The 25,866-nt window shown below is 36.9% G+C and overlaps 1 protein-coding gene across 3 annotated transcripts in view; it reads right to left on the reverse strand.

Annotated features, from left to right (window-relative positions):
- The window catches only part of LOC148651070 (uncharacterized), a 32,610-nt gene extending 7,300 nt beyond the window's left edge, over positions 1-25,310 (reverse strand). Inside the window, exons 1-8 of one of the 3 annotated variants that reach the window (XM_088600921.1) lie at positions 25,291-25,310; positions 22,506-22,668; positions 21,517-21,588; positions 20,720-20,796; positions 17,407-17,507; positions 13,586-13,702; positions 11,644-11,718; positions 462-600 (exon numbers count right to left, since the gene is read on the reverse strand). In XM_088600921.1, the coding sequence (XP_088457047.1) occupies positions 462-600; positions 11,644-11,718; positions 13,586-13,702; positions 17,407-17,507; positions 20,720-20,794 (507 nt within the window). In that variant the 5' untranslated portion in view covers positions 20,795-20,796; positions 21,517-21,588; positions 22,506-22,668; positions 25,291-25,310. Of the gene's footprint in view, positions 1-461; positions 601-11,643; positions 11,719-13,585; positions 13,703-17,406; positions 17,508-20,719; positions 20,797-21,516; positions 21,589-22,505; positions 22,669-23,343; positions 23,517-25,290 lie in introns of those variants that run through there. The other 2 variants (XM_088600920.1, XM_088600922.1) reach the window with 2 other exon arrangements.
- Positions 25,311-25,866: the final 556 nt, after the last annotated feature.

Consider the following 25,866-nt stretch of genomic DNA (forward strand, 5'->3'; position numbering starts at 1 on the left):
CTGATGGGGACATATTTTCTCTAGTTTTTGCTTACATTTACTGTAACTAATCTTACCCTTAGAAGTCTTCAATATTAACAATGTTTTCAGTCTTGAAAAAAAGTTTAAAAAATGCATACAGTATACAGTATATAATTCATAAAATGGGGCACCATATGAAGGGTTTAAATACTTTTGCAAGGCACTATACATTTGTTATACAGAATTGCTTTTTTATTTTTGCTCATTGTAAACCAATGTAATATGCAGAGTCCTATACTTTTTAAGACTTATAAGATGCCCAAAGTGCACCCTTTTTAGAAATGACTCATTAGCTAAGGTTTACATTTATAAGCAAAACTAAGCCATATGAGAAATTACTTTCTCTAATTATCAGACAAGATAAACACATGCTTAAATCTATTAATGATCATCATTTTCTTCTCTTTAACAGCCGTTAGCGTTGTATCAAACAAACTTACCTGTCGCTGTATTAAATCCTCTGAAATGTTTTCACCTCTAATAGGGAGCTTCATCCATCCCAAAATAATGAATATTCTGTTCAAGCCAATGGCTGCTGAAAACTGCATTGCTTGGAGAGATGGAACCAGATCTTTGTACCTACAAAAATAAAGCCGTACATGGATGCTCAATATTGCTTAGATATGTCAGTTTGCAGCTCTATGTTGAGATTTGTTTAAAAGTTAAAAAAGTATAACAAATTATCTGTGAGTACACCATTAGTATCAAAGATATCTCATTGCCACCAAGAAAAAAAGGCAGATCGTAACACACCAAAAACAACAAGGAATCCTTAAGATGGGCTGGAAGGACTCTTTCTATGCACCTGTGACCTTGTGGTACCGTCAAAAAATGCCAAGTCAGTCCTGAGAACAGCAACCCAATACATTCTTAAGTTTCAAGGAAAGTGATAAACCGACAGACAAAAGAACTGAACATCTGAATCTTTTCATGGTGGAATACAGAAGACTAAGAAGAGACCTGTTTCACGGATTCAAACTCCTCAAAGGCACTGAGAGCGTCAGCTCAGTGGATGTCTGCAGACAGTGTAACACGAGCCAAAGGGCACAAATGAAAACTTACAGATAGTATGATTTAAGAGAACATACTGAAAGCAGAAGGTTTTCACACAAAGGGTTCTGCAAAGATGGAACAGGCAATGTTATAGAGGCCAATGACCTGGATTATTTCAAGAAATGGCTCAATGGCCTCAAATCAATTAGTTATTCTATTGGTCTGACCTGCTCTTTACATAGTTTTTCTAAAGAAGAATCCAATATACAGTATGCACCAGACATTGCAAATGCTACTAATTTGAGGGGCCCAATTCTTCCCTTAAATTACTTCCCATGCGGTTGTTAATAATTTTTTTATTTAGTGGTACATATTTTAGTGCAGTAGTGAGAAAGCTCTTAACGCCAAGTATAGCATATAGTTTGTCTTTAATAAACTGTTGAGACTTATATATATATATTAAATATTAAATCTGGTGTGAACGTGTGCCCTGCGATGGACTGGCTTCCAGTCCAGGGTGTATTATGGCCTCTTCCCACTGTCTGCTGGGATAGGTGCTGACTGCCCTGCGACCCTATATTGGATAAAGGGGTTAAAAAAATGGATGGATGGACTTCATATATACGTTTAGTACCTTCATCATTTCTGTTTAATTTTTCTAAGTAATTCACGATATGGCACTCAATGGTCTGCACAATGGGACAAGTTACATAATACACTAAACAAAAATGACAGATGTTTTAAAATAAGCATTCAATTGAGAACTTTAAAAAATATGACCTGTTACTACAAAGACTGCTGTGCGTAAACGTATCGCTCCATAATTATGGGAATACCGAACAATAGATTAGATCTGTACTGTTGTAAATGTCCTTCCCCAAATTTGAAATTTTTCCATTCTCAATCCAGAAATGAAACAGTGATGAATAAAAAAAAATCTAACCCTCCCCTCCACAGCTAAACAAATCAGAGACGGGAAGCATGGAGGGCAGTAAATTAATGCTGTGGTTTTATAACTCAGGACTCCCAATTGGTTTCAGCTCAATGGTGCAATGAATTGGCTGGTCTCAGCCTGCAGCCCTCAATCAATAGTCACACATACAGGAAAAAACAACACTTTTTATGAAACTTTCTAAGAGCTCAGGATGAATCCAGAATACACCAAGTTATATCTGGGAAGTACTACGTGATCTAACCAATGGAAAAGCCAAACGTTTCTAAATAACTGACTTGACATTACTAGACTAAGCCTTAAATGGGGTCCAATTCTGAAAAAATACATTTATCAGTAAACTATCAATTTCACCTGAAAATTGTGTATATTTCTTATGCATGACACCCGTTGTTTGAAACACAAGCCAAAGAGAAGCGTAAGCAATTGCTGTTCAATGCTGGGTTACAAAATAAAAAGTAACTGCTTTCAAAATCAGTTTAAAAAATCATTGCTTATTACAGTTGTAAGATATGCGTGTTGCTAATTCCCATAAAAAAACCTTCCCATAATGTCTAAATTTCCTGTTTTAAGTGTTTGCTTTCTCTTGAAAATTCAGTAAATGTTTTTAAATTAAAACTACAGCATAAAGCCTTTTATATAAAAGTAACTTAAACTTAAATAAACATTCTCAAGGTACTACACTACATTTTTCCATTTTGTTTACACTGAAATTCATCAGTTAACTCAATATATTATTCAAATAATAAAATTAGGTTTATATTTTATAATCTTCATCTGCAAGTTGACAGTTCATGCTGTGACTTAGTTACCTTCTTACTTGAACAAGACACTATTTAAAAATAAATATTTTTATTAATAAAAACAATATGATCACAGATTACATTATTATTCCTTTAACCCTTTAATGGTTAGAGGGAAATCTTCATTTCTGGACAAATACAAACTCTTTAAACCCCCCTTAAGCCCCTGGCTTGACCAATAACAACATTCAGAGAACTATCAAATCTACTGTGAAAGCTGAAATGGATATTCCTTAAATGTCAGTCCATTCATTACACATTCTCAGCCACCTGTTCGGGAGCTCTAACTAAAAATTCTATTTTACAAACTTGTTTAAGTAACCCCCTTTTAATCTTTTGGGGATTTAAGACGCAAGTTTCAGTATGTGAACCATTTTATGTTTACTGAACTCTCAAAACTGAAATAATAAACAGGCAATTCTAATAAATCTATAAATATGCCAATCAGTCCTTATCCAGACCTTCCCTTAGAACATACAGTGCCTTGCAAAACTCAGCATCCAAACACGAAGGAGACTTGTGAGGGAAGCCACTGAGAGGCCAACAAACACTTTGAAAGACCTTCAGTTCAGTGGCTGAGAGTGTAGTAAAGGCACATCAGTCAAGAGCTCTGCATAACACTGGCCTGTATGGGACGGTGCAAGAAAGAAGCTGTTACTCAAAACAAATCATTTCAAAGCCCACCTGGAGTTAACCACACACACTTAGTTGTTATCCAGCTAAGATTTGGGAAATGGTTTTGTGGTCGGATGAGACCAAGATAGAGATTTTTGGCCAAAATTCAAAGCACTATGTGTAACCCAAGCTTAAAACTAAGAATACCCCAAGAAACAATATCCCTACAGTGAAGTGGCAGCACCATGGTGTGGAGATGCTTTTTTTATCAGCAGGGACAGAGAATCTTGTTAAAACTGAAGAAAAAATGGATGGAGCAAACGAACAGGGAAATGATGCAAGGAAACTCATCTCAGTCTGCTAAAAAAGAATTATTCACATTTTAGCAGGACGATGATCCCAAGTACAGGGCGAAAGCAATATTGGAGTGGCTCAAAAATAAAAAGGTGAATATCCTTGAGTGGCTCAGTCACAGTCCTGATCTCAACCCCATCAAGAAACTGTGGTACAATTTGAAAATTTGTGGTCCACAAGCAGGGTCCAAGAAACTTGAATGAGCTAAGAGAAACTTTGCCAAGAGGAATGGGCAAATCTCTCTTATTGTGCAAATCCGGTAGACGCCGACTTCAAGAGACCTTAAGCTATTATTGCTGAAAAAAAGGTGGCTGCACCAAATATTAATGTATGGGGTCTGAATACTTACGCAAGCAGCATATTTCAGTTTTTGACTTTCTTTAAGATATCTGCTGACAAGTATATAATTTTGTCTGTAAATATTTTCTGTATGAGCATCTGAGTTAGAAAACTATTTGTAAGTATTTTTCTGTAATCCAACAACATTTGAAAACTTATAAAAAGGTCTGAGTACATTTGCAAGGCATTGTACCTAGCAAAGTACCTGACTCTGGGGTTAGTATGTACGAACTGTACTATCACAGTACCATATACAGTATCCATGAGATAATGGCTGTACTGTATATGGTGGAGGGTGACAAATCACTGAAACATAAAATAAAGTGTTGTGGTGTCTTTAAGGCTCCCAGAAGAAACTATCACTATACAGCATTATATCAATTGTTCTCATAACTGGGTTCCAAGGCTGCATGTTCTCCAAGGTCAGATTGCACTTAATTTCAAGCACTGTTTAATCTGCATACTAAGAGTGCCAATACAAAAATATAATGTAATCATATCCATAAGAGCAATAAATGCAATAAGCTTGTCACAGCACAGAACTATTAATAGGAGTTAGAATTTCTAAAGTACTAAAATCAAATTAAAGTTGCTACAGTTCTAAAACCTGCAATTAACTCTATGGTATTCATTTAAAAGACTCATCCCATATAAATATTTCAGAATCCATTTCGGTTAAAAATACTAATTTTAACCTACATGAATGTGGGTCACATTATTTCTGATGTACTTAAACAGATGAAAGATTTCTTGTGCTAAACATTCACTATTTTATTTTCAATTCTGCCTGGGAATATTATGTGAAGGAAGTGAGGTGTAACAGAGAAAAAGACTGTGCATAACTATGGTTAAGAGTGGAGGTATGTATTCAACTGATAATTCTAGAATATATGATGAACCCTGTTAAGCAAAACACATTTCCTTTGTCCGCCATTTCAAAAAAAAATTCTGGGGACTGCAATATCGAAATGAACAAAGAGATGAAATGAGTTTGTGGTATGGAATTTTCGCTGTTGGATTTTTTAATATGGATTAGTACAGGTCGGATAACTGCTGTTTCTTTTATTATGACTGTGCAATTCAGTAAAGATTTCTACGTCACAGGCAGCAGGCTTTACTTTGTAATTTCACATTTGGGCTAGCTGTGGCCTTACGGTTTGCAAATAGCAGCACTTATCTTGGGTTCCCAGAAAGTAATCTATTCATTCTTTCCCCTAAAACATCTTGTGAGAGGAAGGCAGGTTCAAACAAGATGAAGAACTACATTACCCAGAAGGCTTTGAGGAATGACCTGCCATCCTCAGTTACCTGACCAACTGGCAGACAACTGGTCCAATCGCACTCTAAAAAGCATGAGGGTAAGGATTTCCAGTTCGGTCTACAGCAGATCCTCTGTTATGCAAACAGCGTGGTTTTCAAAACAAACAAACCTGCTCAAGGATGCATCACACAGCTACCATGTGCAATTACAAACACAATGTAGAAATAGATTCATAGACTATTTAGATACATATTATTCAAACACTGACTTTAGTTTCTTTCTTTAGTATCTCCAGTTCTCAAGACTTTGAATTACTTCAAAATTAAATATTGTTTTTGATCAAATTGTTTTTTTTCTAAAAATATAATATCATAACGCTTCCCCTACCCCACACAAGTATCCATCGCTAGTTCCCTATTCCCAGTAGTATTTCCTTACAACATTTGTCCTAAGTACCCATGAAATATGATCACACAGCCAGGATCAAACCCGACTCAAAAATTCCCAATAATTAAAATAAAAACACTTCCAGAAAAAGACACTGCATATCTCCACACTACCACTGGGTGTCCACCAAGCACCACAAACAGAGAAAGAAATCCTCACACTGCTAGTGCACAGGGCAGTTTGAATCACTGAAGACCTTGGCTATCCTATATCAGTGAATATTATTAATAGCATCGTGTTTAGTACATTTACATTACATACATTTAATTTAATGTATAGTTCCATCAATATATGACAATACCTCTATTTTTATTAAAATAATAATGCTTAAACATTTAATATTAGCAATAATTGACTGATAATACAGACCACAATGTCCTGTGATAAGTATAAAGGAATTTATCTTAATAGCATAACAACGCCTGGGACAAAATCATGTTAAGAAAGATTGTGAAATTCCAAAACTAATGACACTAGATTAGTCATAGATGAAGAGCTCCTTCATTCTTTCATGTATTTTTTAAATGTTTTAAATAAAACTGAGCTTGGTAAGTGAACAAGCTTCCACTCTAAATGTGCTTTAGGAGTGCACCTTTAAAATCAGAGCTCCATCTGGGACACTTTGATAAACTAGAGCATCCAGACATACTCTTGTTGCACTGCAAAGTCTTGCCTTCTTTTAATACCAGTTATGCCACATTGAAAGTCTGGGATAATGATCCATAGGGATTTCAAAACTGTCTTTGATGTTTTGATGGGGTTGAAGAAGAAGTTATGTGAGCCAGTTCCCCACATGCTTCAGCAATCGTTTTTAAATAATAATAATAATAATAATAGCTTACACTTATATAGCGCTTTTCTGGACACTCCACTCAAAGCACTTTACAGGTAATGGGGACTCCCCTCCACCACCACCAATGTGCAGCATCCACCTTGTGCATTTGTACTAATACACAAAAGCAGGGGTTGTTGATCGTGATCCAGCTGGGCTTTTAATGGCCTGAACCAGCTCTTCAGGTGCTGGGACTTTAAAAACATCTGGAAATCCTGCAGACGCACCCACCCTCCTGGACCCCTTGGGATTGGATTGGGGATCAGTGCATCAGCACCAAAGCACAAGGTAAACTCCTGAGTCCAGCTACCCTGGAATTCAGTCTATGCAACCCTATCAAATTCAAACATGTACAGTACTAAAGGAACAACACTTAAAGGCCATGAATTAATTTATTCATTTAAAAAGTTAAAGAAAATGGATGATAAGCAGAGTGAATAAAATCAAAACATTGTACTATTGTATACAACAATATTGGTATAACTTTGCTGAGCACTAACATAATCCAGTCAGCACTGAGGCAACAACCGAATGAGCCTCCCTAAAGATTACTCTAAGATTTTCAACCACATCCATCTGGTTTGTAATATCCCGTTAATGGAATTGGCTATTTTGTCTGGTTGATTTTATCAAACTCTGATCCAAACAAAAGGCTAGCCTCACCAGGACCACAAAGCTTGCTTTCTGCGACGTTGTGCCATTGTAATCCCAGTACTGTGTAGTTTTGCATTGCCGTGCTACAAAGTTGGCACCTTCCAATCTTCAAATTGCCTGTCAGGAGTCAGGAAATTCGCTTACTCAAAGATTTTAGTGATGTATCATGTACCAGCATGTTTGCCCTCAAGGCTATCTTTCCTCACTCTATCATCACATTCCCAAATCCTCACCAGTTGGCATGAGCAATATAAAAGCCAGCATAATGCTCGCCTTTTGGCAACAGTGTCCGAGTGTCTGAACAGTGTCCGAGTCTCATTATTATCCAGACAGCAAGCTTCTGTCAGTGTGCTATATCAGTCATTTTGATGCAAAGGTTATTTCCTCCTGTAATTTCTCATGCTGAGGCCAATGGAATTCAAAACAGATACAATGAATGTGGTTATCTTTGGCTTTAACCATAACCCACAGCCTTCTGGGATATACCTGGTTCCTGACACAGCTCGTTTCCTGGTCTCAGTGGACTAATGTTGATTCTCTAAAGACATCCCATTCTCCAGGCAACTTCTCTCACAAGACTCGATTAAATTATGCAGACAGTAACCAAAAAGGTCTTCATTAGTCCAAAGTGGTTGTGTCTTTTGGTTTTCTTGTGTTGATTAAAATCGTTCTTTTTTAATCGCTATGACTACAGATTGTTATAAACTCATTCTGCCAATTTTAACTCAATTTTAACCTCATTTAAGGAAAAGAGCATCTGCCATTTTTATGAAACAACAAAAATTAAGATCAGTATTGCGTTATTGCAAGACACTCAATCACCTAACTGCTCAGTGATTAAAATGCAAATTAACTGTGTACAGTGCTGGACTGTCTTTTTCACAATATGCTTTGAATATTTCCAGGATAGGCTTTGGATTGCTGGAAATCCTCCCTTACAAGGACTAGGCAGCTTTCTGATAACAGACAAATGGACATTTTATTTTCTATTTGTAACTAGACAAAAACACATTTGCTCAGATGGAATCAAGTTTTTTTTTCCTGTTATGGCCATGCACCATCACGTAAATGTAATTTTTAAGTGATGAAATTACATGTGTGGTCGAAACACTGCCTCATCTTGCCTTCCATATCTGAACTCATAATTCAATCAGGATTTAAACTCTGTTGCAGGTTCCCCTGCTGAGATCTGACAAACAGAATGCTTTTATCCATGCAATTCACTTCTAAATCTAAGGACTTCATAAAGAGAAGCATAACAGTTTCTGTCAATGATTTTCAAATGTCAACAGTGTGCAGAGAACTTTTAACACCTTGCACCCAGGCATTTGTCAAGCTGTAGTATAAATCTCATTAATAAACAATAGCCTGTCATCTTAAAAAGCAATCCTTCAAAAAGTGTAACCTACTGTTTTTACATTGCACATCCACGCCCATGTAATCAATATCTGTCTCTTGAACAATCAGAACAAGCTGCTGAATCAAGCCTAAATGATAAAAAGAACTAAGCTCCTAGACATCACCCTGTTTATGTTTGTTGTCAGATATATTCTGCATCTGTAATTCAAAGAAAGCTAATTTTCTTAACTTGAAATATGCATGAAGCATGTTCAGGTTTTTACAATTAAATCTTATGTTTCATCAAGTTTTGTTTAGGGGCTGAAGTCAAAAATACACGACAGATTCTCCTCGTACAGAAATCTCCTAATGTAGGCTTCAAAAATTAAAATGCAACTGTTTCTTTAAAAAGTGACAAATAACAAAGCAACAAGTCTCTATAATGTAAAAATGTGCTTTGGCACAAAATATCAGAAACTAGTGCAACTGATGTTTTGCAGTGCTTTTTGAGAGCAATTTCGTAAGAATGCTAAAGCTACAGTACATACTGTATTGTTGATATCAAGTTAAATGTATTCCCTTAATTAAGTTTAATGTACCATGTATGTATTGATTTATTCTTTCAGCAGATATTTATCATGCACTTCTGCACATCTTCACAAAAAGGTAGAAATGGCCAGAAGCGGTCTGGTACACATAACAAGCAGCACTTGCAAATGGTGCTTCACTCAACCATGATGCCTCATTGTATGCTTAGTAATCTTTACCTTAAAGCCCAAGAATTGTAATTTGCTTTTTCCAATGAAAAAACTGAATAGGCAGTGGCTATGTGCGTTTTCAACATCTATCAGTCAACCATCTGCACTGAAAGCTTACCAAGTAATGATCGTTAAAAAGTACAATACTTAGAACAATAACCTGTGACTGTCCATCTCTTGACACAATGTGTCATAAAGAGCTCTGCCCTCAAATGCCAAAACATTGATTCATGTCGCTACCTGTATAATCAATGTCATTTGCATATCCATCCATTTTATAATTGCTTCTTCCAGTACAGGGTCGTAGTAATTTTTTACCGAAGCGTATCCCAGCAAGCAACGGGCACAAGGTGGGGCAGACACCCGGACATACACACATTCATAACAAGGGCCCAATTTTCCCAGAAGCCAATTAAACTACCAGTATGTCTTTGGACTGTGGGAGAAAACCCACATGAATACGAGGGGAATGTACAAACTCCACACAGACAGCATCCCAGGTTCGGGACTGAACCCTGAGCCCCAGCACTGTGAAGCAGCAATGCTAACCACTGTACTACTGTGCAGTTCCTCACTTGTATATAACCCTGGTAAATACTAAGGTGCATCACAACTGTGGTAGAAATTCCAACGTCCAGGTTTTCCAATCTGCGCTACCAAGAAGTTAATAAGCCCAGAAGCAGAGAGAATACTCACAATAATGTAGCCTAAGTGGATATTTTCCTTACCACTTACACCATATGTTTTTTTAATTGTATGCATGATCTTTTGCTTCATTCTCTTGTGATTTATAATAAAAGAGAAGCTGCTCTAAGGTTGTAAGAAATTCCTGAAGCCCTTGCAGCTACCCACTTTCAAATCCATGTGAAATATTCCCTAAAGACACTAAAAACTCATTTTGTAAGACGCAACAAAAATAATTTTCAGAATCAGCCATGTTGAATGAAAATCTGTTTGAAGTGCAAATCTGTAAGCTATTATATACATGAGCCTGACAGTGTCAGACACTGCTGTTTTCTTGTAATAATTTATACTCAATGTATTGCAAAAAAGGCTACTTATTTGCTAAAGTTACTGACTTGTCAAAATCCTCAACAGAAAGTTCAAGAATGCTGAACAACATATTTTTAAGGAAAAGAAAATGACAGATTTTTTTTTAATGTAATGACTGTGCGCAGAGCAGGATTTCATGAACTCCCGCTCACCATTCATAGAAAGCTTAAGTTCTGCTCCATTAGCTCTGCACCAGAATGGAAAGTGCATAAAAAGTAAAAAAAATCCACTCCTTAAAAGACAGATTTAACGTGTATGTATGCATATAATTTCTTCATTTTCTGTTCAATTTCTTAAAACATAACTTAGCTCATAAGAACATAAGAGCCATTCAGCCCATCTAGCCTATTTGGAGGTTAATAGCTAATTAATTCCAAGATGTCATCCAGCTGTTTCTTCAGCCAAACTACTGTATGTACTTCAACACAATGGCTGGGTAGCTTGTTCCATACTCCCACAACCCTTTTCATAAAGGAATGCAGCTCTTGGTCTTAACTACACTACCAGATAATGAAGTTTACCATACGTTTCATTGTAAACTGCAAAAAAACTGGTGATGCTAAAAAAAAATATGACTGGCTCAGGTACATTTAAAAATAAAACCTCCACTTTGACACAGACGTCAAATCAACAGTCCAGGCTTTATTCACATTTTGTGTAATGAAAAAAGTTTCTCACAGTGAAGCCTGACAATAAATCTCCTTGCTCCCTCTATCTCTGTGACAGACCCTTTTCTACAGATAAGACCCATGTGAAAAATCCTCACTTTCCAGTAAAGCAAATAATATTTCCAACAGTATTAAACAATACCCACCAGAACAGTTATATCTAGAAATGTACTGGTGGAGGCCATCTCCCTAGCCATTGCAGTCCTTTTGTGGGTTACCCCATAACACCTTTAAATGAGCAGGATCTGAACATGAAGAGTTACTACTAAAACTAGCTAAAGTTTTTAATGTATTAGAAACCTCCTACTGCACTAAAGAATTCAGACTGCAGTCTTATGAAAAATAATGGGTCTTTTTTGTTAACGATGACACACACCTCACAATTACAACGCATCGTGATGGGGGATAAAGTGGAGGTTAAGGAACAAGATTAATTCTTTAAAATGCCATGACAACAGACGAAATGGCACTTTTTTCCCCTCAAGACACATAGAGGACATTTTTCAGGAAGAAAGGGTCTAGAAAGCCACAGACAACAGCTTAGCTACGACTTACCAGTACTCCTGCCAAAGGCCCTCAGTGAAAATGCCCTCAGGGATTGGATCAATGAGAATGAGATCAGAAACCTCACTGCAGAAAGACGACACGCCATGATAAACTGCACACTCCAGCCTGTCTGCTGTATAAGCCACACAGTAATAAGGATGAGATGTATGATGTAGCCCACCTGTCTGTTCAAGAGATAAATTAGACTGTGTGGGTGTGGAGCAATGTTTTTTTTTTTATCCCTGTGCACATATCCGGATGTCATCTATTAGCCACAACTTCATTTACTTTCTCAACCACCTAACATCAAAAGTGATGGAAACTTTAAATCTTGCAGCAAAGACGAGACTGCAGGTCCAATTAATCACCCTGCACTGTGACGGTCTATAGTTTTGGCCCTATCCTAATTTTCTTTCTCAACTTAAGACTGCATACTTTGGAGCACCAAGTTTGTTTCTCCAGTGCTGTCTATGTATATATCTAGTCCAGAGATATTAAGCGTATCTGGATAATGAATATTAGTGATACTGCGCTAAATCAATTTTCAATACAGTTTTGTGATATAAAACATTCATTTTTTTTCCCCAAAAGGTTTAGATCATCTTTCAAAGCACCTGCCCTAACAGTGTTTAAGATCATTTTGAAATTGTCAAAATGTAAAGGTGTTGTCACTTATCTACAGTACATTCTACTGCAATTTCTGCCAACCTGAAAAACAGAGAAGACTACAGACTACAGAATAGTTTTGGCTGTGACTAATTAGCAAGACATTAAATTAGCTAGTAACATGACTAATTGTATATTTTATAACTTGACTTGTTTCGCTAAATAAAAATGTATTAAAACTATTACAACAGTATTTAAAGCATTATGAAAGATATTTTTGTTAAATTCATAAAAAAGTAATGTCAGCTTCATGTGTATGTAAGGATACTAAATACATAATGAACAAGTTCAAGCCCTTAGGCTGCAAGGGAACAGGTAAAGGTTTATTCCATGCTGAAAGGAAAAGAAAGAAAGGAAAAGAAAAGAGACCCAGCATTTAGACTGTGGAGACTTCAGGTTTGAAGAGTTGTGACACCTGAAGAAGGGACCAAGGAATAAACCTTTGCCTGTTCCTAAATATATAATGCTGCCCTATAAAATATTTTTGCCCATTTAATAATAATATTAATAACCAGGCTCACACCTGCTTAGCTTCAGTGGGTTAGCTTCAGTTGTGAGTTGCAGGGTGATATGGCTACTGGCTGGCATTTATACAGCTGAAAGAACATCTTTAGCACTGTTTTTTGCCACTCATTTTTCAACACCAGACAATGTGCAATACCTAAAGTAATTTTTGTTTTTAAGTAAGAAAGTCCAATTCTGAATCCCTGCTTCAGTTCAAATTATCTCTATGAGAAATAATTTAGTAATTTCACAGCTCTTAATGATGTGTTTGTCACAACTAAAAGCTTTAAAATGCTCTGGTAAGTACTAAACATGACTTTGCTTTATATTTCAAATGTAATAATAAGGTGTAACAAGTCCATGCACTACAATTATCAGTTATGGAGAGTTAAAAACTACATTTTGCATTGACTGAAGCTTAAACAAGTAATGTTAAACTAAACTAGCATACATAAAAGAACATAATCTGGATTGTGAACAGAGCAAAGGATATCATCTAGATCTATTTTTAACGAAGATACTGAAATTTAACTAATGAATAGCAACAAATCCTCAAATCTGGCAAAAGGTATTTTCTTAAGTTATTCTTCTATTTTCAAGGGTTATTCTTTATATCTTTGTGAATCTAACAAGTGGTTTTGCAGGTTTACTAAACTTTATTGGTATAAAGTGTCACATACACTGCATTTAAAATACATCATACATTTTCTGCAGATATAATACTGATTTTATTTTACCTGAACACATAGTAATCAAAAAACAAGAAGTCACTCTGACTCACGTGTCATGAATGTGACTGTAAAATCGCCCATTCAGAGCACCCAGCTCTGAGCCAACCAGGATGAAGGGCTTCTGAATTTTTGCTTCTTTGATAAGGCGGTGAAGATCATCAACCATTCTGTAAAACAAGCAGAAAAAAAGTAAGATCCCTATCTTGTTTGCACGACAAATATACTGCATATGTTTTAATCCATATCCAGTTTCAGAACACCCCATTATTATACCTGTGTCTGCTGTTTTTTTTGTTCCAAGCGGGCCCTTAACCAGCAAAGATAAACGATGCCTTTGACTGTCTTTTAGATTCAGACACTTTTGGGCAATCAGTCCTCGGTATCAAAAATACAATAAAGCCCATCATTTCCAACAATTTTAGCACGCAGGACTTTGACACAAACTCTCCTCAACTTGCTAATTAGGAATTTGCTCCCTTACTCCCTTATTTCTGACTACTCAGCTCTTAATAAGTGATCAACTGATGATGAACGGATACAGGTTGGAATGAGCCTGTATCAGACAGCTCCCACAGTGAGTCGGTGTTCTTCTTTCTACTATAATGTAATTGGTTATAGTTCAGCTCTCACACCTGAATGAGGGCAGTCCTAAAACTCACTAATTAGCACATGGTTCACACCAATTACAAATCTCAATCAGCTTTTTTTAAAAAAAAAAGCTGAAAGGAAATTATATAAAAAAGCCTCAAACAGGAAATTGAAATGAACCGGCCCTCGATTAAGAACCCGGCTGGAGCAAAAACTGACAGGACTAGGACTGAGACCCACTGTGCTTGGGGAAACTGAAAGGCAGAAATCAATAACCCATGGAGACAGACAGGTCAAAGAAACTATGAATTGACAGATCACTGAGGACTTTCCACAACCAAATGTTCACTAAGTGATGAAAGAGACAACATATTAAATACAATTTTAAAATCAAGGACAAATAAGAACCTTAATTCAGGAGACGATATATGCCTCACAGCACTGCGCTCATGCACAACTGCTGTTTTGTCGAGAAAGAAACACCATGTTAAGCATGCTAGTCAACCAAACGCCATCTGTTGTGTCGGGTCTCTAATACCAATAAATCAAAATTGTGCTCTGGCAAAATTAAGAGGTTTTACTGCAGCAGGGAAGGTACTCATCAAAATGCCAGCTTGCTGGGTTATTGAACTCGGGAAATTGATTGCTTGCATCAAAATCAGTAGCTGCCTCCTGTCTGGGCTTGATGCCAGGACAAGCTCAACTGCTGACCAGCCAGATACAACATCTAACCTCTTTCACGTAGATTGAATACTCAACAATAGATTGCTTTGTCAAAGACAAAAGATTACAACAGACATTACAAACAGTGCTTACATGGCCAGACGAAATGCATGAAACCAAAGAGAAAAAACTACCAGAGAGTCTATGTAAATGCTATAATCCAATTATTTGTGCATTATAAAATCAATTATATAGCCAGTACTCTACGTTTTATTATGTTTTATTACTGCGTCTTTGTTATGTTTTTCCAAAAACAGGCTGCTCAATCTTAACTGTCAGATAAATGAGGATTTTAGTCAGGCTGGGTCTATAAAACTATTGTGACATAAAACTATCCTTTTATAGGCTAAAAAATGAAAATAAAACAATAAAAATCCATCACCCAGTCTAAATGAAAGATGATTTGATGAGAATGAAAGATTGTACAATTGCATGCTTAACTATAATCAAGCTGTTGCTACTGTTATCGGTCTCTTTTGCATTCAAGTAAATAGCACCCCATTAATAAAAGTTTACAGATTTTCAAACTTTCTTAAGAGAGGTCTACCTCTCTTTCTTTTCAAGAGATACCAGTCAATAAGGATCTCTAATTCAACTTCAAAATAATGTATTTGGTTTGCTGAGGGCAGGGGGGTGGTGATGAAGGTCCCATCCTCTAACTACAGTTCAACAGATCCACTGGAAGCACTTTCAGTGTACAGTAAATCCCCAGAGTGAGAGAGCTCATTTATATATTGGGAGCACAAGAGAGCAACTTCCAAGGACCGCTAGGCAGTCACTGAAATGGAAAACACTCTCGTGTGACTTTCAGAAATGTATGTCAACTGTGACATTTGCTGTGGGTGTTCTTGGTGTGGCTCTTCCATATTAAAACAAGGTATAGCAAGACTCCAGAGTGGCACAGGACTCCTGAAACGGGTTTTATCTTATACATGGAAAAAGATGAGAAGAGTGAAGACTGGGTTTGAGTTACACATCAAAATCACTAGATATGCAACACATCATTGCACTGTAGTTCAAAGGTGTCCCAAACATGTCTAAAGTAAGGACAACATTTAAATTACTTTTGCTGGGAGAAGGACATGACTACAGGCTAGAAACTGCTATATACGGCACTAAATTAGTCCCTTGTGAATCTAACACAGTGGTTTTGATTCCAGCCATAAAGTGATGAAGTCATGTGAGAAGCATACTGCCTGGCCAACTCCTTCACTAAAGAGCTAAGTTTTTTAAAAATGGTGGAGCAAGAGACAGGTTATTAAAGTCTACAAACTCAGCATACCACAGCAGCACAAAGTAAAAAGAAGTGGCATTTGCACAGATAACAATATTACAGCAAGCAGTTAGAAGCATCTCTCTCTAGCGTGTAGTTACTGTAGATACAATTCAATTTGTGACAGCTTGTCATTTTGTATGTTCCAGTGTGGGTGTATTGGGTATCACACTACTTACATAGTGAGACAGTTGACATCTTATTTAAACATGACATACAGTATAATAAAGAATAAGCATGTAAAAACTATACCGAGTTATTCTGACAGAGGGCTTTCATTACCACACATTCTAAAGAATTTTACGCTAATCCCACTTTTTTAAAAAAAGGCCACAAAAAAAGAAAACTTTAAATGCATCTATAAGATATTTGACAAATTCAGTGTTATTTCCCTATTTGGAAAAAAACAGGTGAAAACAGCTTGCAAATGTTTCACGAATACATTCCTCTATCTTACAAATGAAAAACAATCACAGCATTAGTGTTCCTGCAAGTTCACATAAAGCAAATTATTGTCTGCATGACAGCTATAAGGCTCTTGCCAAATGGAAACCAAGGGGTTTTTCAAAGGTTTTTGAGCAAATACAAACTTAATATACTTGTTCTTCTGAAGGAAACTATAAAGGTTTGTTCATGGTAATTTAAGCAGAGAGATTATTTGATTAGAATAACAAAACAAAAACGCAAGTCACATTCTATTTACTTAAGATAAAGCTGGAAATCTGAGCTACTGCTGAGATGATCGACTTCAGTTCTCCAGTTCAGCATTTTCTATAGGCCTGTTTAAATCCTCAACACCTACTGTATAGACAAGTGGAATTCTAGAACTGGTCACATCAATAGTTATCAGAACAGGAAAAGCATCACAACAAAAAAACGATTTTCCAACGCACTGTCAGCCTAGTGCTGCCTTCACACTGCAGGGCCAATGTTGTTTCACAAAAATTTCCCAACTGTACAATGGTTGCATTTTCAGTGCTTCTCACTACATTAACAAATGCTTCCTAGTTCAATTTATGGTTTATGATCCCTAGCAGAAGTATGTGAACTGCACCTCACCGTGCCTGTAAAAGGACACTTTAAGAAGTCAGTGTTTTATCTAACTGTTTGTGAATTGAATGTGCATTGATGACTTCCCATGCAGCAAAACAATTTCAGATATTGTTTCTGGAACTGAAGTATCCTTTAAAATTTTGGTCATTATTTTCCAAATGTTTAAGAAAATCCAGTTATATCAGAAAGAAAATGGAAATGAAATCTCAAAGCTCTATATTCATGACAAATTACCTTCCTGTTGTTGACTTCCTCCAAACTTTCTCCATTCCTGTGGTCTCATTCTCCATCAGTAGTTTACTGAAACCCAGTCCAACCCTGTCATATGAACACACCTACAAAAAGTTCAATACAGAGAGTTCATTATTTAACACTTGCAGATTTTCATTTTTGGGAGGAGACATTAATGTTTTCTTGAATCTTATAGTCAATAAATCAAAGTCAATAGATTCTGGTGTAGGTCATCTGCAGAACTGAGCTACTGCTTCTCATCTGGGTGTGGTAGATATCTTGTATGATGTTTAATACATTTATCAAATAATTTTTTTTTCCAACTAGACATAAATCACACTATTTTTGCTACCCAATGGTATACAGAAATACAGAATACAGAATACAGAAAAATGCACACCACCATTGGATTATCGTGTTCATTTCTGCCGATAGTAAATAACTGTGTGCACCTTACTGGCACCACTACAGGAATAACATACTTCCTGCATTCATTTTCAAACTAAATTGGGGTTGCTTCTTGATTTTAACTGATGTTCACTTACTTTCTAAGGGAGGCAAAAAATGCAAAGGCTTTATGAAAGAGAATTCTACTGTATTTGCCTCACTGTATGAATTAACTAAATGTACTGCACTGGAAAATAAAATGGCTTTTTCAGCAGATGCTCAACGATTCACCTTTTGCTATGCCACTGCTCATGAAATTAGCCTTGTAAGGAAAGAATTCAAAGGTAGCTGAGACACTCCACAGCAATGAATGCTTTGCCAACATTCCTGCCACTCACAGCGCCTAGAGGTTGATGGGACCAAATTAGCTCACCACAGTAAGCTACAGTCTCTCCACATGGAATGCTTCATTAAATTGTGCTTGAGAAGGAATACCTATTCTAGACTTGGGACCAGGTTTCCTTATGGTTAAGATTTTATACATTAATCTCTCAGTAACAGTGTTGTCAGACAACAAGTTGTCTTCCCAATATGCTACATTGGGGCACTTGTCAGGAAGGTTCACACTGGCTGTTTCTCTTGTCATCATTGGAAACACTAGCCTAGGGTCTTTGATCTTCTCTACTATGTCTGCCTCTATTTCTGCTAACTACACTTATTCGGATGACAACTAGATGATGTATTGCCGTTCAGTATGTAAGCACTGTCTATGAAGCCCTGCCTCATCTGCTATTTTTAATGACTTTGGAGCTCTAACATGGTATGAAAATGAGTCATTCAAGCCTGCTTTTGGTTTTTAAATTTTGTAGTGGACAGAAATGGCCTTTCTCCAACTTTGCTACTAGTCAAACAGTTCAGATAGCATGGTATCGGGGAGCAGATTTCCCTAATTTACTTCAGACTAAAGACTACGTAATAAACAAAAATCCTTCTTCAACAGAATTTTTTACTTCTACCGATCGGAGCAATAAACAACCCGGTATTAGACAACACAAAAGGATTGCGAGAGGCCTGGCTTTGCCAAATTTTCAATATGATTTTAGTAGTGCTGCATGCATTTTGTCTATTTAGTTTAACCCCTAAAATTTGATTCATACTGGAATACCTTTTAAACAATGCAGACTGTGTTTTGGTCCTATAATTCTCACAATCTAGACATTCAGTAAAAACATCCACGAGATCACAAAAGGTATGTCCAATCTTCCCTTTTCCCATAACTGTAAGATCCTTATGGGTATTTCTCTTTTCCCTTTTTCACATGGGAATAACACTGGATTCACTTCCCGAAGACCTACTGTCATTAGGGATGGTCTTAGCTTGTTCCAGGACTTCCAAGAGTATTTAATGCTTCTGGACTCTTGAGCCTATGATGCCCCCCAGGTGCAAGGAGGACCAAAAGCATTGCGCCCACACTTTTCCATTCTCCCCTGGGTGTCATCGTGGGGGTCATAGGTGCAAACTGAGGTATTCCAATTTGGGGAGGGGTAACACAAAGATAATTGGCAATTCAAAATTTATTTTAAAAAACAATCAAATCTTGGACAGTACTGCATCATGGAAGGAAATGAAACTATAATCTTATTACTCTAAACTGAAATTACAAAAAGAGCACAAGGCAGGAAGAGCATAAGTCCATAACAACAAGAAGATTTAATGTAATTTATATTAAACAGGCGTGAAACAAAGCAGCACCCAAAGAGGGTCTAAATCTAACTAAAGACAGTTGTACAAAACAGAAAACATACAGTACAGTAAGATCTACTGTCAGTTTACAGATCACAGTTATGTGCTAGTTTATTGATCAGTTCTTGGGTCCTTGAGTGTTCAGCTCCAGCTGCCACTAACAACAGGCCTTGTGACCACATTAAAAAGATCACATTAGGTTTCTGGAGACTCTTGCGGAAAGACAATTTTCTAACTATTAATAATGGTTCACTGCCAATGACTGACTCTGATCACAGATGGGAGTCTAGTTTCTCTGCATTTTAGGGTGAAAAACAAATGCTAAAATCAACTATGAGCACTCCAATTTTTCATTTCTAAGGTGAAATCATACTAATTCCTGTGGAAGTTTCTAAGGATAAATAAACCCTTTCTTGTACACCTGAGCAGAACTTACAATAAAACATACAATAAAAAATATGCAGAACTTAATACAATGTTAAATTACACATTAAGCCACAATTTCTTAAAAATCAGGTTAAAAAGCAATTTAGATGCATGTTTCTTGATGTACGCCTGGTTAGGGTGAGAAAATTTTTAAAACTATCAGGGCTATGTTTATATTCCACACGGCCTAACTAATGTACTGGCAGATTCAAGCACTTTAATCGTAGTGGGATGTGGGCTTTTGCCAATGGAAAAATCTTGTACTATTTCATCAAAGGATGCCTGCAACAAAAATTGTAAGTAAGGATAACAACACCACTAATTCTATATTTAGATTCCTATTCAAAGTGTGGATGTAACATTACCTGAAGTACTGTATATGTTTAAGCAGAAATGTAACCCTAACCCTCGCTTCAGAAATTCAGTTTTAACCTACCAAAGAAGACGCACTAACTACAGTGCTGAAACACAATGCTGACTCAACCCAGGCCCTAGTGCAGCAAGACAGCAATGCTAACCACTGTATTCATTGTTCCATCCTTAAAATTGTACAATTTAAGCCAATAAAGAGATCATTAAGTCCTACGACACACCAGCCCTGTATATCACTTCTGTTGCAGGTAAAAACTCAACATATCTCAACAAAATGTCTCCGTGGCCATGCTGTCAAATTCACTATTAAGTTACCTTCTTGTTTGGGATCCGACCTTTGCTTAGCATGTTCTTATTATAGTTTTGTGTCAAAAGATTTTGTACTAACCTGTGTTATTTTTGACAGGTCATCCTGTATCTGGTACCACACATCTGAAGACATACCGGTAGAAGCATCCAGCATAACTATAAGAAAGCATCATGTGTGAGAAATTATAAAACTATACAAATATATATATACGATACATTTTGTCAACAGATTACCTGAAAACATTTACAGTTTCAAGGTGAATTTATTTAGTGTTGACTTCTGTCTGCAGAGATGCTATCCACTCTCACTTCATTCAAGTTGTCTCATATTCCTTTCTTGTTCATTCATTTTCTTCTTATCAGTTGAATTACACTGAGCTCTATGTAGATAGTTACTCTAAGAATGACGATTTCTATCCCACCAAAAATAACAGGAGATGGATGTTTAAAAGTGTAATAAAATTAGCTTATGAAATATGTTGTTGTTTTTCAGTGCCCTTTCTCTCCTTGATGATCAATTATTTAGCCTTTAACCTATATATTTCGGAAGGTAATTTTCTAAACTCTTAAATGTCTTTCAGAAGATTATTTTTATTTTTCTTGAATAGCAAAAGAGCACTTCCTAAGTGCTGAAAAAAAGTGGAAAGATGGAAAAGAAGTGGAAAAATTAAGGAACAGCAGAATAGACATGACACCTAAAACGAAGCAGATGGAAAAAGCAGATGAGAAAAAAACAATTCTGCTACAGGCACATCCTAAATTTCTTATTGGCTACTAATCTTGCACAACATTCGTGCTCATCCCTGCCTTCTCTGCTCTCAAAGTCTCTGAATCACATGGGAATAGTAATTCAATATTTAAGATCGTTGTTTTTACCAACTGGCCGTCCTTGTCCCTTGCAGACCAAGTAGATCTTCTGGCCCAAGCCAATGTCAATTAACTTCCCTCCTGAAAGAAAGTGGAGAAAGACTAGATTTCAGATTTTGTATTTCGATTTTCTACAGAGAAATTTGTTCATGTGTATTTCAGAAACATGTGCATGCCATTATAAACAGGTTCACATGCCCCTTCCATGCAAATGTTGATTTTTCATAGAGGAAATATGGGAGTGAACAAAACTATGTGGCCTCCAGGTGGCACCAACTTCTAATTAAAGTATAACTATGATTGAGGGATAGACTTAGGAAATATCTCAAAAGCAGATACATATATTTATGCAGGAAGTTATCTTCCTGCATTTCATAGATGGGTTTTTGCACCACAATGTACCAATTAGTGGTCTCTATTCAAACCTATTAACAATACGTTCCATCAGACATCATGTCACTGACATGACATGACACTTACCCAAAGCAACCCATAATCAAATAACATTTCAAAGCAGTTTCCAATTTAACTGATTGCATGAAGCTTTTCGTGTATGGAAGCATCTTTTTTCTAGGCTAGGCATTACTGCTAGATTCTAAACTCACAATCCTTTCAGAACGTTGTGGAATTCTCACAGGAATATGCAGAGAAGGGGTAGTAACTACAGTGATACAAAAATATACAACAACGCTGAAATGTCTACTAAATTGTATTTTGTAAGTAACGGAAGAGCACCAACTCCTAAGGAGGAAATAAAACTGACAAACGATAGTTCAGTTAAGGATTCAATTAATAAAGCAGCGAGAGAACACCTGCAGGTACGGGTGCCAATGGGTCAAGTAAATTAGATTTTCACCAGCTAACAAATTAACCTCCCTCCATGCTGACAATCTATATACTGAATTAAATGGACGCGCGATTTTTTGTCAGTTCTCGGTTATGTGCTTCGTCTAACAATTCCTACAGTTTCAACCCCGGTTCCTCTTTTTTTTTCTTACCTTCAGGTTGTAACAAGAGCGCTTCTCTCTGCAGGGATGCATAATTTAGGACCGGCGGGATAATGACGAGAAGAAAAAACCATTTCCCGGCTGACACAACTCTAGCCCAAAACCCGCCATCTGAACGAGGATTAGAACCCTCCTCACAGCCTTTATTAGGTTTCTACAAGACAAAAGACATCACATCGTCGCAAAAGATCGTATTTATTTGCTTAGAAATATTGTAAAATAGCTGTTGAGGGACAAAAACATAGTTTGTACATTTAATAAACTACAATATACTAACTATACTAATATAGTAGTTACTAATAATGTACGACGAATATACTGTACATGTGTATAGCAAATATACAGTCCAGGAATTTCAAAAAAGTGTGTATTTACATAGGAAGTACACATCTTATTTTAATAATAACTTTCGCAAAGAAAAAAAAAATATTTAGATGATGTTTTTCTTCTTCCTAGTTTGAATGCTATTCTACTTCTGCTGGGGAAATGCAGTATAGATAAACCATTTCTGTATCTCAGCGGCATACTTCTGTTAAAATGCTATGGGGCATTTATACATTTCTCTACTAAATCCATTGATTTACTACTGATTCATCAGCTTTTTAAGTGTTAAATATTTCCCTGCATTTGTTTTCCACCGCCACTCCAAATATGAACAAGTTGCAGACATTTCTGATCATCATTAAACATTCACACAGTTTATCCAGGTTTTAAAATAAGAAAAGGCACGTTTAAATTTCGTTTTAGTAATTGCATACAGTAGGTAGCCAGTAACGACTAAGGCATAACATCGCGGTTACAATCCAATAATCGGAACGTTTTTGAATACCTTCGAACTAGGCGGAACAGATTCTGATGTTTTTTGTGCTAGTGTTCTTTTTCGCTGCATTTTTATTCTATTTCCATAAACCACGAAAAAAAATGTTAAGGTACAAAAATACACGTCAGAATCTCGGGACACGTGCACAATAGTAAAAATCAAAACTTCCGTATGTGTACGGAGCGCCAACTAGGTCAAACAACTTTTTAAAAAAGCGTTTTTTCCCCAAAAGCGTCTGAGAGCAAATCTTCAGAATTTTCATGCATTTTCACGCATATTCAAGTAGTATATCCACAACAATATTGAATTCAGTTAGAATCTGAATCCGAAACTAATTTCCTATTATAGCTAATATAAACGTTAATATTGGTAATAACAGTTCATATTAAAATAGTATGGACATCTTTTTTTTTAGATACCGGTTGCTCCAAACTGGATACTCAAGCAATTCACGTCATTATTTTCTTAGACATGTTAGATCAATTGCTACTAACTAAAAACAGCATACTAACAGGGGTTCACCCTATGGCTACAACGCAGCTTCGTGCTAAACTAGTGCGCCAAATTAAGACCAATTGCAACGAACATGGCTGCTAAAAATAAAATTAGTCCGCAGCTTCGTACTAAACGTTCTCAGTTGCGACGCAGCCAAAGTAACAGCTATTAAGTAAGCAACTTAGCAGCGAACTAAGTAATATACTAAACAGAACTCTGGATCTTATGAGATGGTTCAGAATATAATGGAAATAATATCGGTACTAAGTAATGAATTTATGCATCCGTCGCAATGCAATTGGTTTCCAGACACACCACAATTCTTCATAGTGACGTTTATTAATAAAAGCGCCATTTATTAAGATAGAAGTTTGGCGTCTATCTTTATTTCAGCTAATGCATGTAGAGCTATTAGAATGCGGTAGTGCATTTTCAGATATCCCGGTGAGTGAAGAGAACTGAAATTAAGTAAATACATATTTATATCGGGTGTAATTACTTTAATGTCTTCTGTCAGATCTGGTAGTTAATTGAATAGATTTGTGGTATTGTTTATTGTGATCAGGGGCGTAGCCACGGGTGGGCCAGGCCCATCCTGATTGATCCTAGGCCTACCTTATCAGTCCGAAGTAATTTAAGTATTTTTTTCCCTTGTTTGCGTTACATGATTTGCTTTTTAATGTTACGTGTTTGATTTTTTTCATCGTATGTGATTTGCTATTGGCTCGCAGTATCTTTTGTGACCAATAAGACAATTATGTAAATATAGCGGGGCGGTGCATGTGTAGCCGTAGCCTAATTAGCTACCGTTGTCGTCAGACGCTCTTGGAGCTGTCTAGCGCTATGTTTTTGGTTTATTAGCCAACATGGCAAAACAAATGCATATACTGTATCTACGTTTTTCAGAAATCCGCCTGTTAATGACCAGACCAGTCCCGAAACAAATAAGACACATGAGATGCTACAGGCATCTTGGGTTTTAAGGAGTACAGCCCGGCTTCCCGAATACAAGTGTTTCTGGACCGCAAGTAGCAGCTCGATACCTGCTCGACCTGTAGGAGTTAAACACGATGAGGTTCTAAACTTTCTCCTGCAAACAAATTACTAGTTTTGGATTGCATGAATAACATCACGATAATATTGACGGACTGATGTGAGTGTGCATTTTACATATAACTATTCAGATCGCCTCTATATGCCCTGCAGTGAACGACGTTTACAGAGCTAAAATACATCCAAAGTATGTATTTGACGCTTTTAATAGCTGACCATTCTTGCAATTAAAGGTACGACGAATTGGTTAGCTCTGCAATGCGACTATAAAAATTCAGTGTTAAGTCTAATTTCCAAATTAGGTGTCTTTTGGCATCGAAAATAGAATACTAATTTCGTGGGTTTCATACAAGTTTAAAAGCATCATGAAGGATCAAACAAGATCTTCAGAACTTAATATTTTCATACCTTTGCAGTTTTTATTCTCATGGCGTCTCACTCGATATTACACTTGGGGCGATGCATTTACTCCAACCTCTGAAACCCATACGTGCGATTAAACCCACCTCATTCGTTAGTGCTACCTTTGTGCCGGTTTGTGCAGGTTAAAGTAGCGTTTGTGCTTCTGTCGTTCCCGAGATACAGCACGTTGGTTTTCCGGTGATCACATGACCATGCACGGTGACTTTGACCTCCAGGGACCCCGTACACCGCTGTCGCAACAAAGGTCTATATCAGGACATTATATACCCAGATAGTACCTATTGCAACATATGGACTCCATATCGCGACATGGGGGCAGGGCATTTTGTCGGGGTATGTCATATCGCGATATAGTGTCTTTCATGTCGCGACATGGGGCGGGGCATTTTTGCCAGGGTCTTTCATATCGCGATATGCGGGCTTCATGTCGCGACATGGCCATGACAATTTTTTTGTCATATCGCGATATATGGACTCCATGTCACGACATGGGGGCGGGGCATTTTGGCGGGGTATGTCATATCGCGATATAGTGCCTTTCATGTCGCGACATGGGGCGGG

This window comes from Lepisosteus platostomus, chromosome 12, assembly GCF_059453375.1.
Source record: "Lepisosteus platostomus isolate fLepPlt1 chromosome 12, fLepPlt1.hap1, whole genome shotgun sequence".
In the NCBI taxonomy this organism is placed as follows: Eukaryota; Metazoa; Chordata; class Actinopteri; order Semionotiformes; family Lepisosteidae; genus Lepisosteus; species Lepisosteus platostomus.